The sequence below is a fragment of the Homalodisca vitripennis genome, chromosome 3, assembly GCF_021130785.1.
Source record: "Homalodisca vitripennis isolate AUS2020 chromosome 3, UT_GWSS_2.1, whole genome shotgun sequence".
NCBI classification, from domain to species: Eukaryota; Metazoa; Arthropoda; class Insecta; order Hemiptera; family Cicadellidae; genus Homalodisca; species Homalodisca vitripennis.
Window position 1 is genome coordinate 178,241,794 of NC_060209.1, and position 16,943 is coordinate 178,258,736.

At 34.1% G+C, this 16,943-nt stretch overlaps 2 protein-coding genes across 2 annotated transcripts; one reads left to right on the forward strand and one right to left on the reverse strand.

Annotated features, from left to right (window-relative positions):
* Positions 1 to 670: 670 nt before the first annotated feature.
* LOC124358495 lies at positions 671 to 4,251 on the reverse strand. Its single transcript, XM_046810788.1, has 4 exons — positions 4,098 to 4,251; positions 1,637 to 1,704; positions 909 to 1,178; positions 671 to 712 (listed from the first exon to the last, which is right to left on the reverse strand). Exons 1-4 carry the CDS (start codon positions 4,249 to 4,251, stop codon positions 671 to 673), a joined length of 534 nt encoding a protein of 177 aa, XP_046666744.1.
* Positions 4,252 to 5,642: 1,391 nt separating this feature from the next.
* LOC124358773 (neurobeachin-like) lies at positions 5,643 to 6,181 on the forward strand. The gene has a single exon (XM_046811070.1). The coding sequence runs from the start codon at positions 5,737 to 5,739 to the stop codon at positions 5,965 to 5,967; it is 231 nt and encodes a 76-aa protein (XP_046667026.1). The 5' UTR covers positions 5,643 to 5,736; the 3' UTR covers positions 5,968 to 6,181.
* Positions 6,182 to 16,943: the final 10,762 nt, after the last annotated feature.

Genomic DNA, 16,943 nt, shown 5'->3' on the forward strand with positions numbered 1-16,943 from the left:
CTGTCCCAAAAAAACCTTTTTCCTTAAGGGCATCAAGCAAACTTAGTGTAGAAAAAATAGCGGTCATAGTGAAGTCGGGAATTAGCTGGCAAGGTTTTGGACAGGTGCAGGATTTACATTTGCCCCAAGACCTAAACCACTGTCTTCCCAAGGAGTGGTTTTACCTTGATACATCTCAAAGTCTACAACTAGACCACTTGATGTTGTGCAAACAAAGTTTTTTAGACCTACTGGTCTAGTTTTATTTTTTACATATTGTCTACTAGGGCAGGCACCAAGAAATGGAATCATCTGCTCGTCGATGCTGTAATCTCCTGTTTGGCGAGGCAATACCAAACAACGGTTTCTGACAGCATCTATAATGGGTTGGACTTTCCAGAACTTGTTTTTTGTTTTTGTTTTTTGTTTACAGTATTGTTATCAACCAAATGTAAGTTTTGCCTTAGCTCTGTAAACCTATTCCTCGACATGGCATCAGCCCACAGCTGGCAGTCTGTACTTTTGGTCCCAGTACATTCGAAGTCTTGGGTATCTTATAGTACCCATGATCAGCTGGATCCCAAAAAACTTTTTTAGTTCAGATAGTGAAGTGTTTAGCTCTTTACCTGCAGTCATCAAGCTATACTTATTAGACTCTACAGCCATTAACTCAAACAGCTCTTCAGTAAGGTTACCGTCCAAAGTATTCACTAGGGCCTAGAAGTTCCTCCACCTGTAACAACAAAACAAATCTTAGTCTGCTAAAAGAATATTTTTTGCAGTACATTTTTTGTAGTTCTTTCATTTGTACCTGACATAACATCAACAATAATCAAACTAAACAACTTTGCACGAACTTGACTTTGATTCTTGAAAGTTAAGTTTTGATCTGGCCTAAGTTTAATAATGTAGGCTACGAGAATACTTACTGGAAGTTCAATGATGGGTGCCACAATTGGCGTTTCCCAAGGTTTTATTCTCCACCGTTGTCTGAGCTTTTCTTGTTCCATCCGGACTTGTAGTGGAATGTCAGAGTTCAGTGGTGATGGACACCGTTGTGGGTCTGCTTCCATTTCATTAGCTACAGCTAATTGCAGTTGTGGCACATCTTCTTCATCAATATCAAAATCTTCCAAATCAGAGTTCTCCAAAAGCTCTAATAGCTGGTCGTCATTGAGAAAGGACAAAATTGTCAACTCCTAAAAGATACCACTTTGATTAGCAATTTTTTAACATTTACTTGGGCCTACAACAGATTTTTCAAATGCACCAACTTTTTAGGACTAGGCCTATGTAAATACCATGTTAGAGTAACCACAATTTAGGTACCACTTTGTATAATCAAATTGCATAACTTTAAGTTATTATATAAAAATAAGTATACAACATAGTTTTAGTTTCGTAGCAGTACTTAAAAAATAACAAAGTAGGGCTGCAGGCCCAGACAACAAAATTTTGTAGGTTAACTTTTACTGTCATTTTACAGATAATTAAAAACAGTGTTTCATCATTTAACTACTATCTTTGTATTCTTCATTTCTTTCTTAACCAAAACAAGGCAAGCTAAGTTGGTTTTGATTAGTTTTAATGTAAAAAAACTTGTATATTTACCTGCAGCGTCAGCACACAGCGTCATCTTGGATAAACAACAACATACAAAATAGTTCTCAAACTCGCCACCAGGCTGTAGCACCAAACAGACCAGCTGGTTGTGTTCAGTAGAACCTACAAAATCTTGTGATGTGGGTCACAACTTGTAAAAAGGTCTATGCTGTGAAGAATAAATTTTTAACTGAACCCACAAAATATTGTGGTCGGGGCCTGAAAGGGTTATGCCACTAACAACAACATAAAAGTTTCAGTTCAATATTCCAAACTTTTTTAGGCGTGCACACACTATCCTCTTTCATGTGGTCTATTTTCCAACCTAAGTGCGTTACCGGTCAAAATGAGTGACCTATAAAGGGCTATCTCAGCAGGAAGTAGACACAATGACATTAACATGTCTATTGCCTTCCCTGCCTCGAGGATCTCCTCAGTAAGAGGTCTCAGCCGCAATATAGTATGCATTCTGTACACAGCGTGCAACATAAATAACTTTAAACTCTTTAAAGATTATACGACTATAAATTAATAACAATGTCTCAAACTGGACCTAGATTTCAGCTTACATTAAGAGTGGCCTGAACCGTTGAAATATACGTCATAGTGTGTCACTACGTCCAGGCCTGCTTGTACTCTCTAGACACAATGACATTAACATGTCTATTGCCTTCCCTGCCTCGAGGTTCTCCTCAGTAAGAGGTCTCAGCCGCAATATAGTATGCATTCTGTACACAGCGTGCAACATAAATAACTTTAAACTCTTTAAAGATTATACGACTATAAATTAATAACAATGTCTCAAACTGGACCTAAATTTCAGCTTACATTAAGAGTGGCCTGAACCGTTGAAATATACGTCATAGTGTGTCACTACGTCCAGGCCTGCTTGTACTCTCTAGACACAATGACATTAACATGTCTATTGCCTTCCCTGCCTCGAGGTTCTCCTCAGTAAGAGGTCTCAGCCGCAATATAGTATGCATTCTGTACACAGCGTGCAACATAAATAACTTTAAACTCTTTAAAGATTATACGACTATAAATTAATAACAATGTCTCAAACTGGACCTAAATTTCAGCTTACATTAAGAGTGGCCTGAACCGTTGAAATATACGTCATAGTGTGTCACTACGTCCAGGCCTGCTTGTACTCTCTAGACACAATGACATTAACATGTCTATGGCCTTCCCTTCCTCGAGGTTCTCCTCAGTAAGAGGTCTCAGCCGCAATATAGTATGCATTCTGTACACAGCGTGCAACATAAATAACTTTAAACTCTTTAAAGATTATACGACTATAAATTAATAACAATGTCTCAAACTGGACCTAAATTTCAGCTTACATTAAGAGTGGCCTGAACCGTTGAAATATACGTCATAGTGTGTCACTACGTCCAGGCCTGCTTGTACTCTCTAGACACAATGACATTAACATGTCTATGGCCTTCCCTTCCTCGAGGTTCTCCTCAGTAAGAGGTCTCAGCCGCAATATAGTATGCATTCTGTACACAGCGTGCAACATAAATAACTTTAAACTCTTTAAAGATTATACGACTATAAATTAATAACAATGTCTCAAACTGGACCTAAATTTCAGCTTACATTAAGAGTGGCCTGAACCGTTTGAAATATACGTCATAGTGTGTCACTACGTCCAGGCCTGCTTGTACTCTCTAGACACAATGACATTAACATGTCTATGGCCTTCCCTTCCTCGAGGTTCTCCTCAGTAAGAGGTCTCAGCCGCAATATATAGTATGCATTCTGTACACAGCGTGCAACATAAATAACTTTAAACTCTTTAAAGATTATACGACTATAAATTAATAACAATGTCTCAAACTGGACCTAAATTTCAGCTTACATTAAGAGTGGCCTGAACCGTTGAAATATACGTCATAGTGTGTCACTACGTCCAGGCCTGCTTGTACTCTCTAGACACAATGACATTAACATGTCTATGGCCTTCCCTTCCTCGAGGTTCTCCTCAGTAAGAGGTCTCAGCCGCAATATAGTATGCATTCTGTACACAGCGTGCAACATAAATAACTTTAAACTCTTTAAAGATTATACGACTATAAATTAATAACAATGTCTCAAACTGGACCTAAATTTCAGCTTACATTAAGAGTGGCCTGAACCGTTGAAATATACGTCATAGTGTGTCACTACGTCCAGGCCTGCTTGTACTCTCTAGACACAATGACATTAACATGTCTATGGCCTTCCCTTCCTCGAGGTTCTCGAGGCATTCTATACACAGCCTGTACACATTCTATAAATAACTTTTTAAACTCTTTAAAGATTATATGACTATTAAAGCATGAAGTGATAAATAAAAAAACAAATATTAAATAAAGTACCTGCGATTACCTATTCGATTCATTTAATATAACAATGTTTTTTCTCGTTGATTTAAAATTCATCAAAATTTCAACAAATATCCTGTTACTAAAACTTTTAGCTACACAACTAAGTTATTTGATCAGATATCATATAGTCTTAAAACTTACCTGAGTATAATGGAAGAAACAACCCACCACTCTGGCATACTGCCAAACTAGGCGGGCTGCACTTCTGATAGAAGTTGGAGGCTTCCAACTCTACCATCACCACCTCCGGCTCCCACTGTGGCACCAGCTGTTGGGTACTGGAGCACCCCCTCATAAGCTATCTGCGTTTTTTCGTCATGATAACAAACGCAACTGGAAAGAGCTTGAAACCAAACAGTGATTAAGAATACGTATTATTATGTTGAAGAAAATGCTCATATCAACTGTTTTGGTAAAAATATACATTTTACTGTATGTATTCATTAAATTTGTAGTGCTTATTCAGTAGCGGTACTGTAATTCAGATATCGAAGACTAAGTTACTATAAATTTATAGATTTAAAACCTATCTTGGTTAACTTTTGATAATAAGCTTATCATACCTTTGTACGTACATACTTACATACATCCTACATCGGGGAAACAAGATTAACTAAAGATGAACAACAACTTTTTTTGAACAGTCGCAATTCCTTTCATGTACGATATTCATACACTTTTTCCCTAAATGTACTATAAATTTTAAAATCATAAACAAATTTAACATCCAGATAATGAAAAAAAATTCACTTGTTCTATTCTGAACACAGACAGTCTTGTAATTTATTGTTATTGTATTATTTATCCTTGTTTCTGAGATGTGTTCGTGGAGAAATTGCTCTAATTTCAGATCTTATTACGTTACATTATGCACGTGTTACAGATTTAATTTTTATGCAGACAGAAATTTTAATAATTTATTTTAAATCAAGCTATCGAAATAATTAATTATTAAATATACGTACATTATAAATTAGTATTTATAAATAAACGTGTAATATTCGTTTAAACTACTGGATTCACGTTTAAATGAGCACTTTTTAAAGAAGTTTTTTTATATAATTTGGATATGAGTTCGGAGAGAAATCAACAGTGGCGATCAGCTCAGTTCTTGTAATCAAACGTTGTCTACACAATTCGACAAATAATCAAATCAGCCTCGATCCGGAATTGAATACAACTAAAGGTTGTCTAAATTTACACTAGACACAAATTCTACATCATTGTATTAATTTCTATATTTTTTAAATTTCTTTCATTTTTTAAATTGCTTATACGATAAAATTGCAAGCTTTTTATATTAATGGATTATGATAACCTAAGTGACGTTTAACGCATTTTTATAGTTAATTTACCTTTAAGAAAGAAGTTACGCGGACCAAACGAAGAGAACAGCAGCTTGCATAGAGAAAGGAGTACACAGAGGATTAGAGACAACGTGTTTGCATGGGGCGCGGAGGGTGGTGAGGCGCCCCCTCTGCGATCAATACATCCACAACTGTTTTATATCCTCAACTAAACTCCTTTACTAATTAAAATACGAGTCTTGCTACATAACTATTCTCGGTTTAGTCTCCTACCGACATCCTAGGACACGAAAAAAATGTGCATATATTTTGAGGGATATGACGTTATTCCCAGGGTTATGTTGGCGGACCTGCGGCGCTGTCAGTTGTCAGATCGCAACATGGCAGACTGCGCGGTCGGACTCTCCCACGTCGAGTAAGCCGTGTGTATCGTGGTGTGAGGGATCCTCTAGTGCCGTGACAGTGCCAGGACCATGGGTGAACCCCAGCCGCCCCTAGGCGACATCAAGCGTCCTGACGACGTGGTGCGGATGGCGATGACCGACAGTCTCAAGTTCGCCGTCCTCATCGGCCTGGTCGAGGTCGGCCAAGTGACCAACAGAGAGGTCGTCAACACCGTCCTTCACCTGGTCAGTGCCCAGATAACTTATCACCGGTGTTGTTCTGTCGGTAGTGCCACAATCAATACTAGCAGCCGCCACTAACACTGATCGATAACCCGGTCTCCAAGCGCCCCAGTCAGTGTCACTCTTATCAATCATACCCTGATAGCACGCCTCGGGGCTTTAACCCCGTTATGCCAGCCATAACATTATATTTTTATTTTACACTTTATACATTTAACATGGAAATATGTGTGTCAAATTATTTATTACGCGAAATCTGAAATATTTTGTAGGTATTTTACGTGATTGTTTTCTTAACCCTTTATTGGCTAAAGATAATTTTACTAAGTCATCAAAAGCTTCCGTTTAACCATATAATATAATTTGTATGTACGTTATTGAGTTTTATTTAACATCATATAATTTATCTTGCACGAAGAAGAGTATATGTATTAAGAAGAAAGTAAATAAATACGTAAACATTTTACAATTTGTAACATAGTTGATTATGAAGTATTATTAAAATTATTTTGTTGCATGAATACTTTAAAATAATTCTAATTATTAAAGAATATTTGGCACCAACAATTAATAGTAAATAATAAATATGATACAAATTTGGAAAATATTAAGTAAGTATTAAGTATATATGTAAAATATACGTATTTATATACACCTGTACTATTATATGCTACTTCAATACATTTGCAATATTATTTTGTTAATCCAACCATTTCATGGTTTATTGTTTATTATATTTTTATAAAGTGACCCATTGTATTATATTTCGATTGATTTCATTAGATTTTATGTAATTCTATACATATACATCTTGCGAAGAGGACTCCAGTTTCAATCTCTGTATAGTATAAGAATCTATAATTTTAGAATGCTTACAATTTGTAAAACTACCATAAAACAACGATTTAAATTTTATTAAATAAAACTCAGCAATCTATGTTTTATAAAAGCAGCAAAATACGTTAATCAATGTCTTATACATGAACAGCATGCAGTGTCCAGTATATTATTATAATTATATACTGAAGTAGTTTTTAATTTTGCAATCATATTTTATATTTTAATATACATAATAATTATGTTGGTTACTTCGAGGTGTTCTAATGTATAGAATATAGATTGGAGACATTGCGTGCAGAAGTCTTATATAGATCTGAATCGGCCCCATTGGCCTAATTCTGGTTGTTTTTAACGGCCTTGGAGGGTAGGCGCGACCTTGTTGCCTCTCCTCCCATTCTTCATCAATCACGCTACCACTCGCCATTGACAGGTCACTCTCTGCTTTCGCTTTAGACAAATTGTCCGCCAGATTCGGTTTCATTGGCCTAATTTCGTTGTTTAAACGGCTTTGGGAGTGTACGAGCAATCTCTCCTCTCTTCCTCTTCTACATCAACCACGCTACAAGTGCTATTGGTAGGTCAATCTCTGCTTTCACTCAAGACCTATTGTCCGAAAGATTCATTTCCGTTGTCCTAATTCTGGGTTTTTAACGGCCTTGAAGAGTAGGCTTGATCTTGCCTCTCCATCCCTCCTTCAGCAATCATGTGATCAGTTGTTACTGATAGGTCGGTCTCTACTATTACTTTAGGCTAATTGTCCGCTTACTTCAGCCCTCTAATTGTAGTCGTTTAAACGGTCTTGGAGAGTAGGCCCGACCTTACCTCTCCTTCCTTCCTTCATTATCATATTAAAAAAAATTAAATGTATTACAGGTTAGTGTACGCCATTTTTAATATTGTTTCAAGCCAAACATAATTTATCTTTATCAGTTTCAAGTCGGCGCCGAAAAGGAAAACGAGGATGTTTTCTATTTTTCCCATCCTTACATTTGGATTGCTTTCCCCATTCGGTTATAAAAATTACCTTTCACATGTTTACCAGCAGTGTAGGGTTATTAAATAGTTTTGGGTTTCTAGAACCAGTGAATATGAATTAGTATGTGTCAGGTCAGAAACTACAGTCATAAATATTTCTGTAATATTAGTTTCACATCCGTAGTAAGCCCTAAATATTAGTGAGACAATACTTCTAATAATATTTTAGATCCATTTTATCAGGGAGGACAAAACAAAGAAAATTATTATCTGATTTTAATATTTTCCTTTTTAATATTTTAATATTTCCTTCATTATCATTATTTTATTGTTATAAAGATTATAAAGAACAGTAAAGATTAACTATACGTATCACATTACATTATTTATCACATTGCAAATATCACATGCAACAGTCATATTTGTTTATATCATATATATTTGTTCAGTAGTATTATCAGTTGTTATTGATAGGTCACTCTCTCTGTTCTCGCTTTAGACTAATTGTCCTCCTGATTCAGTTCATTTAACTTAATTATGCATTAACGGCCTTGAGATTTGAATACTGTTTGTAAAATGAGTACATTGTTAGCAGTAGTTATTGATAGGTCAACCGTATCTTCGCTTCACACCAATTGGCTGCCTGATTCAGTTCCATTGGCCTAATTCTGTTTTGTTAGACGACCTTGGAACCGTACCCCAACCTTACCTCTCCTCTTCTCGTTTATCAACCACGCTACCAGGGCCATTGCCAGATCAATCTCTACGCTCGCTTTAGACCAATTGTCCGATTCAGTTCAGTTGACCTAATTCTGGTTGTTTAAACGGCCTTGGAGGACAGGCGCGACCTTCATCAATCGCATTGTCAGTCTGTATTTGTAGATCAATCTTTGATTTCGCTTTAGACCTATTGTCCGCCTAATTCAGCCCTATGGGCCTAATTCCAGTGGTTTAATGGGCTATGGAGGGTATGCATGACCTTGTATCTCCTCCCCTTCTTCATCAATCTCGCTATCAATTGCTATTCTACATTCAATTTTAATTTGGTTTACTGCGTATCGGACAACGGTCATTATACGACCATGTAATCGTGCAACATTTGTCATTATATTTTTTTAAATATTCTCGTTAGATATTAAAATTCAAACAAACGTATACCGTGCGGGTTTTTATTTTATTTCTTAAGTTTACTCTTACTTACTCTTACTCCCATGGCCATGGATACCCTAGGTGGTATTTGGCCTCACCAACCAGCTGCCTCCATCTCTCCCTGTCTTCACAATCCCCCTGACCCGCTCTCAATTTCCGCAAGTCCTTCTCCACCTGGTCCTTCCAGCGATTTTTGAGTCTACCTCGAGGTCTTCTTCCAACTGGATTGTGTTTCCAAACCTCTTTAATCAATTTATCATCCTCCCTCCTCATCACATGGCCTGCCCACCGAAGTCTCCTGCTCTTTGCTTCTCCAACAACGTCTGGAGATTGAAACATCTCTCTGATTTCTTGGTTTAAAGTTGGTTAAAGATTTCTTTATTTCAAAACAACAGCTCTATAGATCCTCTAAATGATTTCAATGGATTTTCATGCTTTTCAAAAGTCGCAAGTTTGATCCGTTCTTTTTTATCCATATTAAACTTTTGGCTCACAATGCTTAACTGAATGCATAACTATGAATTTTGTGACTGTAAACTTAAGAAATAAAGAAATCTTTAACCAACTTTAAACCAAGAAATCAGAGAGATGTTTCAATCTCCAGACGTTGTAGGAGAAGCAAAGAGCAGGAGACTTCGGTGGGCAGGCCATGTGATGAGGAGGGAGGATGATAAATTGATTAAAGAGGTTTGGAAACACAATCCAGTTGGAAGAAGACCTCGAGGTAGACTCAAAAATCGCTGGAAGGACCAGGTGGAGAAGGACTTGCGGAAATTGAGAGCGGGTCAGGGGGATTGTGAAGACAGGGAGAGATGGAGGCAGCTGGTTGGTGAGGCCAAATACCACCTAGGGTATCCATGGCCATGGGAGTAAGAGTAAGTAAGAGTAAACTTAAGAAATAAAATAAAAACCCGCACGGTATACGTTTGTTTGAATTTTAATATCTAACGAGAATATTTAAAAAAATATAATGACAAATGTTGCACGATTACATGGTCGTATAATGACCGTTGTCCGATTTTCAGATATTAAAAATGTGCGTTGGGTATTAAAATATCATCACTAATAAATAATTCCTGGTGACACATATCATGATATTCTTGAATCTCGTACTTCAGACTTGAGGAAAGACGAGTTTTGTTTTTCTTCCGACTTTGACCATTTAGTAGGTTTTTTTGTTAATTAGTTAATCATACAATTTTGTAAAAGACTTAAAACATATTTCTCTAATGCCTTTTAACTGATGTTATAACACTGTTTTCACAAAATATTAAAATCAGATAATAATTTTCTGTGTTTTATCCTCTTTGAGGCAATGGATCTCAAATATTATAAGTATTGTCTCACTAATTTTTAGGCCTTACTCCGGTGAAACTACAAAGGTTTTGAAACTAATATTACAGACATTTTTGTATAGCTATAGTTTCTGACCTGACGAATTAAATACATATTCACAGGTTCTAGAAACACAAAAGTCTACTCTAATAACCCTACACCGCTGATAATCATGTGAAAGGTATTTTTTATAACCGAATGGGTACAGCAATGCAAATGTAAGGCTGGGTAAAATAGGAAACATCATGGTTTTCCTTTTCGGCAGCGACTTGAAACTGTTAGAGATAAATTATGTTTGGCTTGATGCAATTTAAAAATCGGCGTACACTGAGTTTTGTTTACATTTAATTTTTTTTAATATTCAAACCCATGGCTATCCGTTTCATGAAAACTGTAAATTGAATGGTATAAACAACTTAATTTAATCGGATAGCCTATAGTTTATACAGCGTATAAAAAATGTTTAGTTGGTGGTACTAGTTCATACAGTTTTTACACAAATATTGGAGAGGTCGTATAACACACCCTGTATATGTTATAGTTTACTACAAATAGTTTCGCTCCGTAACGAAATGGTATCGTGACGTCTTATATATATTTGATGAATAAAAAAAAGATATTTATATAAATACTCTATTATAAACAATGTTTCTACGATCGGAATGGACTATTACAGTTTTTTTAAACGTATCAATTTGCCACTCATTCCAATGTTTAATTGAAAAATTAACTGTACTTTTTACATAAGTTTAATCGAAGTTTGCAATATCAGTACAAAGTTGTATTGCGTGCTCGGTCTAGGTACTGTCACGTATGCACATACTATTATATGAACTAGTCACGTGCAGTACGACCGCAAGCCAAACTACGTCTGGCTGATTGTGCATTATAATATATTTATCCCGTGGTCTTTTCTTTCGTGACTATTATAACTAACTAAACAGTATGTACAGTGGTGTGTTGGGTTTGTAATCATATTCTAAATCAGTTTGTACGATAAGTAATTATTGACTAGTCACGTATTTCCTAGCTTTTTATTCATGTTATAAGTCAAGTTTTTAGTGCAACGTTAGGAAGTTCTGAACATCCTTTGCTTTGATCAAATTGAAAAATCAACTAAGAAATTTCCAACGTTATGGGCACTAACAACACAGAAGGTAGAAGTTAGAAGTAATTTTGTTGTCTCTGTTAGATGTGGAGACCGTGCTGGTTTTGTTTTACATGTAACATTTTTAGTTATTTATAATTTAGTTTTGGTGTTTAAATTAGGCAAAGATTATATTTTAATAGGTTTTATTTATTGGCAATGACTAGTATAAATAACAAATCATGACTTTGGTAATGTTCACTTAGTTTCCGAGATATGGTGTTAATATCTAGAAAATTACAACAACTACTACAAATTAATAATAAAAGTACTATTATTTCCTCACAATGTTTTTATTTAAATTAAATTTAAAATGAAAGAAAAGTAAAGTGCAACTGTAAAAATCAGGGAAATTCCGTCAGTGTTGACTTTTAAAAATGGAGCATTATTCTTCTTTTTACATATTTTACGTATTTAAATAAAAATAAACCCTCTCATAAAAATGGTACACTGGTTTCATATTACTATTATTTTTTTTTGTCGTAATGTTTCTTTTAAATTAAATTTGAAAATAAAAAAAAATAAAGGGCAACAGGAAAATTATTCCATTTTTAACATATTTGATGTATTCTTTTATACTATTTCATACAAAATAGTAGATTGGTTTTCTTATAATTAGCCAAAATAATTTATCATGTTTTCCTAACCTTACAGCTTTAAATTTATTGGACCCCTGAGGGAGAGGGTATATTCCAATCTTTGACATTTGCTACAAAAATAGAAAACCAATTTTCATTAATTATAGTTTTGTATAACTGTCGCCTTTCACATCATTCATCGGCAATGGGAAAGTATAAAAACCTGGCATGGTTGTAAAAATAAAACGTACATTATCTAAGAATTTCAAAATGGTATAGTAAAACTGTCTCCTACATTAGAAATAACAATGCATTTAATTATAGAAAATCATAAAACTTTCGTTTTATTTCGATAATGTCAGTAATATTAATGTCATGTAATAAATGTTTAATTGTCGTCCACCATTTCTTATAATTGATTGACCCTGCACACTTCTTGTAGCCTGTGTATTCTTTAGAAGCCTGGTCTTATCTGTGTATAAACAAGATAAGATTATAGATGGAATAGAGCCTGATTAGGAGTTATCTTAATTTACTTATTATTAATAGAACCAGTTACTTAGTTACGGTAACATCGCATATGCTGTAAAATTTTTTCACAGAACCTTTAAACTCAACGTGATAGTCAGGGCTCTTTAAGTATAGTTTCATACTTCAGCTTCGACTAAAATACTTTCATGTACTTTCATAAAACATCAAATGCAATTAAGGATTTTACAGTTTCTGTGTTTTTTTTTTTTTTTTTTACTGCTATTTAGTTGAAAGTTTTATTGCAATGTTTCAAATATTTGTGCCAGTATATCAGTGTTCTGATTATTTGATCTATCAAAGATACGCTGTAAATAGTATTGCGGTACTTGTTATGTATTAATATTTATCTACATTTATATCGACCTGATAGATTTTATTATTTTGATTATTTTCATGTCTCACTTGTAATCTTAATTATACATTTCAAATTTTACGAATATTTTTTAGTTTATTATAAGATTGCAAAATTATTCGAATTTGTCTCAGTACGACACAAGTAATACTCCGTGTTAAATCCGAGCTCTGTAGATTTCACGAAGAAGCCTCTTAAAACGAACAATTCTGAAGTTTGTGTATTTTCTCCTTTGAACCGTGGCATCGCTAGCAAGAAAAGCCTCGTTTATAAACCAACTCGACGTTCTTTTAACCCTTTTTGATATTGAAATGAATCCAATAAATACTCTTTGCTTCAGAAAAACTCAATTTGATCGTCAACAAGATGGGCGGGAAATGAGCGGATGGCGCTGTGCCGGGAGCGCACAGTTTAATTGGCAATCACAAGGCACAAAGAGAGCGCAGCGATCGCACTTCTACCAAAAAGGATCTGTTGAATACTTCCCGCTGAAACATCTTGCAAAAGGAATTATTTGTTAACTTCTAAATTAGTATGCGAAATGCGGCAGTCAAAGAGGTTATGTTCAAGGAAAACTTTCTAGTAAAAATTACATTCTGATTTACGAAGTTTGATTTTCACTCATAGTAACCATAGGAATCGATTATACCGGTTGTATGCTTTTATTTTAACTATGGTATTATCGTAGAGTTAGAATAGAATTACAATAAACTAATTACAATTTCTAAGTAATACATTATATTCGTTATATTTCATTAATATAAGTTTGATGTATTATAATATTATTTAAAGTGACTCTTGGTATCAAGAATGATTTAGTTGGATATATGGGCTGATATTCCAAGAGATATTTTGTTTTATTACAAAATTATAAACGTGTTGGTCAAATACAATTGTATCGCATACGTTGCTTAAGTTTTAAGAATATAATTTCTCAATAAGATTTGAATTATTGTTTAGAAAATTTAAAATCACCATTAACATTATTTTACATTACTAAACTTCTCACGTAGAACAAATACCAGTAGGTTTTTTTGCATCTAAAACTGTTCGTTCTCTGGCCTCAATGAACGTCACATTTCGCATGCTCTGGTAATCATTATAAAACTAATTCAGAAATCCAATTCATCATGTAAACCATTATAAAAACGCCGTTAGCATTGTGCAGTCTTAATAAACAAACGTATAATTTAAACCAATGGTCACTTCTTGATTTTATACTAAAACGCTAAAATTTTTGAGTTAATCAGTCAAATTATTAAACATTATAGCTTTATACGTTTTTGCGCCACATAATTCCGCAAGCAGATTTGAAGACCCAGTTTAATGGTAAAAACTATAATACTTAATATAAAAAAAACTTCGATGAAGAATTTAAGTAATATCAGGAAGGGCGTAAAGTTCTTATCATTACTACAATTAGTTATTTTTATAGTCCATACATTTATAGATATATTTCTCTGATTCTTGACAGAATTTGGTCTAATTGTTCTCCCTATAGAATGTCCTTCACCTTTGAAAGTGACGGAGAAGGATCAGCTGTAAATGTTAGGGGCTTAAGGTTATTTTGGCTTTCTTGATGTCAAAGTGTGCTTCAAAAAGACAGAATTCGTTGGTAAATAGTTCTTTCAGTCCAATTTGAAAACGGTTATACTGCAGAATTAAATGAGCATCAATAATATAGTAAAAAAAAAAGTTTTTTTACTGAAACTTTTAGTTCTTAAACGAAAATTGCAGGCAGGCTATATGGATACAATTTAGTGAGGGTATCCTTTAATACACTGCCCCTATTTGCATATAGTGGACCCTCTGCGTGCTCTTATATATTTAATAACTGTAATTATAACATATCAGCAAAATCTGTGTCGAAATACGTTATAAACTGAACGTTGTTAGGTTCGTTTAATTATTCACTAATACACTGCCCCTATTTGCATATAGTGGACCCTCTGCGTGCTCTTATATATTTAATAACTGTAATTATAACATATCAGCAAAATCTGTGTCGAAATACGTTATAAACTGAACGTTGTTAGGTTCGTTTAATTATTCACTAATACACTACCTCAATGAAACTCGTATTTCGCACGTTCTGATAATCATTATAAAACTAATTCAGAATAATCCATGTTATTCTGTGAACCATTATGTAAACACCGTTAGCATTATGCAGTCTTTTATTAAGTAAACATGTAATTTAATATAATTCTCTTATGTGGATTTTGTATTGAAACATATTACATACTTGAACCAGCTTATTTAATTATTAGTTATTATAGCTTTCTATGTTCTGCGTCACAGAATTCCACACGTAGACGAATAATAATAATAATTTTTATGTGTAAGTTTTACAAATCATTGACAATTTTAGAAATTACAGCACTCATCCTGTAAGGCCTAGGAATTAGGTCACTTAACGTCTTAATTACTACTTAGTACTAAGAGCAACAACTGAAGGAAAGAAGCTTGAAATTAATTTACGAGATGAAAATCTTAAATAGTAATAACCGAATGTAGTAGTAAAAGTTAAATTCCTTAACACAAAAAATGTTTAACGAAGATTTTTAGTAATAATAGTATTGGCGCATCGTTTTTTCTATAATCTTCCCTACAATTCCTTATATTTATAATCCTTAAATTTATAGAAATACTAGCAGTTACCCGCGGCATCATTTGCGATTTCGTGGGTTTTGCACAATCCATGTATGACCACATCTGGTTTGAGTGAAAATATGCTATAAGTGTATATGGTCATTGTAGTTTATTTCGATGTTAGTATTTTGTTCCATTGCTGATTTTGCCTTTTTTCCGATTGAGAAAGTATGTGTACCCCTATATGTGTCAGAAAACATACACAGCTCTGAGAAAACTACTTTTGTCCAAAGACAACTAATTTAGGTTTGATAACAGTCTTTAAATGTAAAGGTTAAACTTCATTGTCTCTTATATCTGCATTGTTATCAGTTACCTTCTCCTTTGCACACAATTTAGTAAGCGTTGCATGTATATGACCACTGCTGGTTCGAGTGAATTATATTTCCGACGCCAATATTGAGTTGCCTTGATGTCACGATCAAGAAAACAGAACATTGACTTTTAGATCTAATACTTAATATCTGGTAAAAATGTCCAGCTTAAAGTACATTAACAATGACTCTACGATTTTGTTTCTGTATAAACGGAAAAAAATATTGTTAATATTTTAGACATTTAGAGCTAGAATTAGTACATTAGTTCGAAAGCACAGTCCAGCATACTTTATCTAGCATAGTTCTTGCCGACTGTTTCAAAGGCATCTTTGGTGTCAAATTTTGAACATCTTATGTTTTGGGGCATTTTGTAATAGGTGAGTAATACTTGCCTCATCGCTGAAATTTAAAACTACGTTAAAATTATTTTTAGTCACTATAAATGGAAACAAACTGAAAATAGTAAACAATGTTAACACATAAAAGTTGATTACATTGGAAATTTTCTGTAAATTAATATTTTACAACTTTAGAGGCTAAGTTGGGATTTTTTCGCTTTATTAAAGACCAATGGAGCGTAGCCCGGAAGGCTTTTCCAAATAAGAATATATATATTCAACCCAGGGACCCTAAGGATGCCAATGTCAAATTTTAGCGTAATCGGTTAAATAGTTTGTTAAATATTTATCAGGTTATTTATAAATAGTTTTGATCTATAGAAAAAACTAAATATCACCATACTACTCTACTCGTTTATTGGCACATTTGAACTTTACAGTTTTTTAGTGCAAGTCAGAACACATACAAGTTGCAATAAAGAAATAAAATTCACTTAAGGATGGTGTAATGCTAAAAATAATTGTTATTAATTTATGTACAGTTTATTTACTGAGTCACCTGTCAACTTCATATAGGCTCAACAAGGAGCTCCTGAAGACTTGAGAAAGCCTTTTCTACGAAATGAGCCCTTAGGTGGAACTTGAAAATTTTCAGGCTCGTTATTTTTTGTATATGCATTTGAATTATGTTAAACAGTTTTAGTCCAAAATGAAATATTTAGTTTTTAAACAGAGTTAATCCAAAGTTGTCTACCATAAGACCTGGTTTGTTTCGAGTGTGATAATTGTGATCAAGGACTGAAAGACTTTAAGTTTGTACACAAATACTACTGTATGATC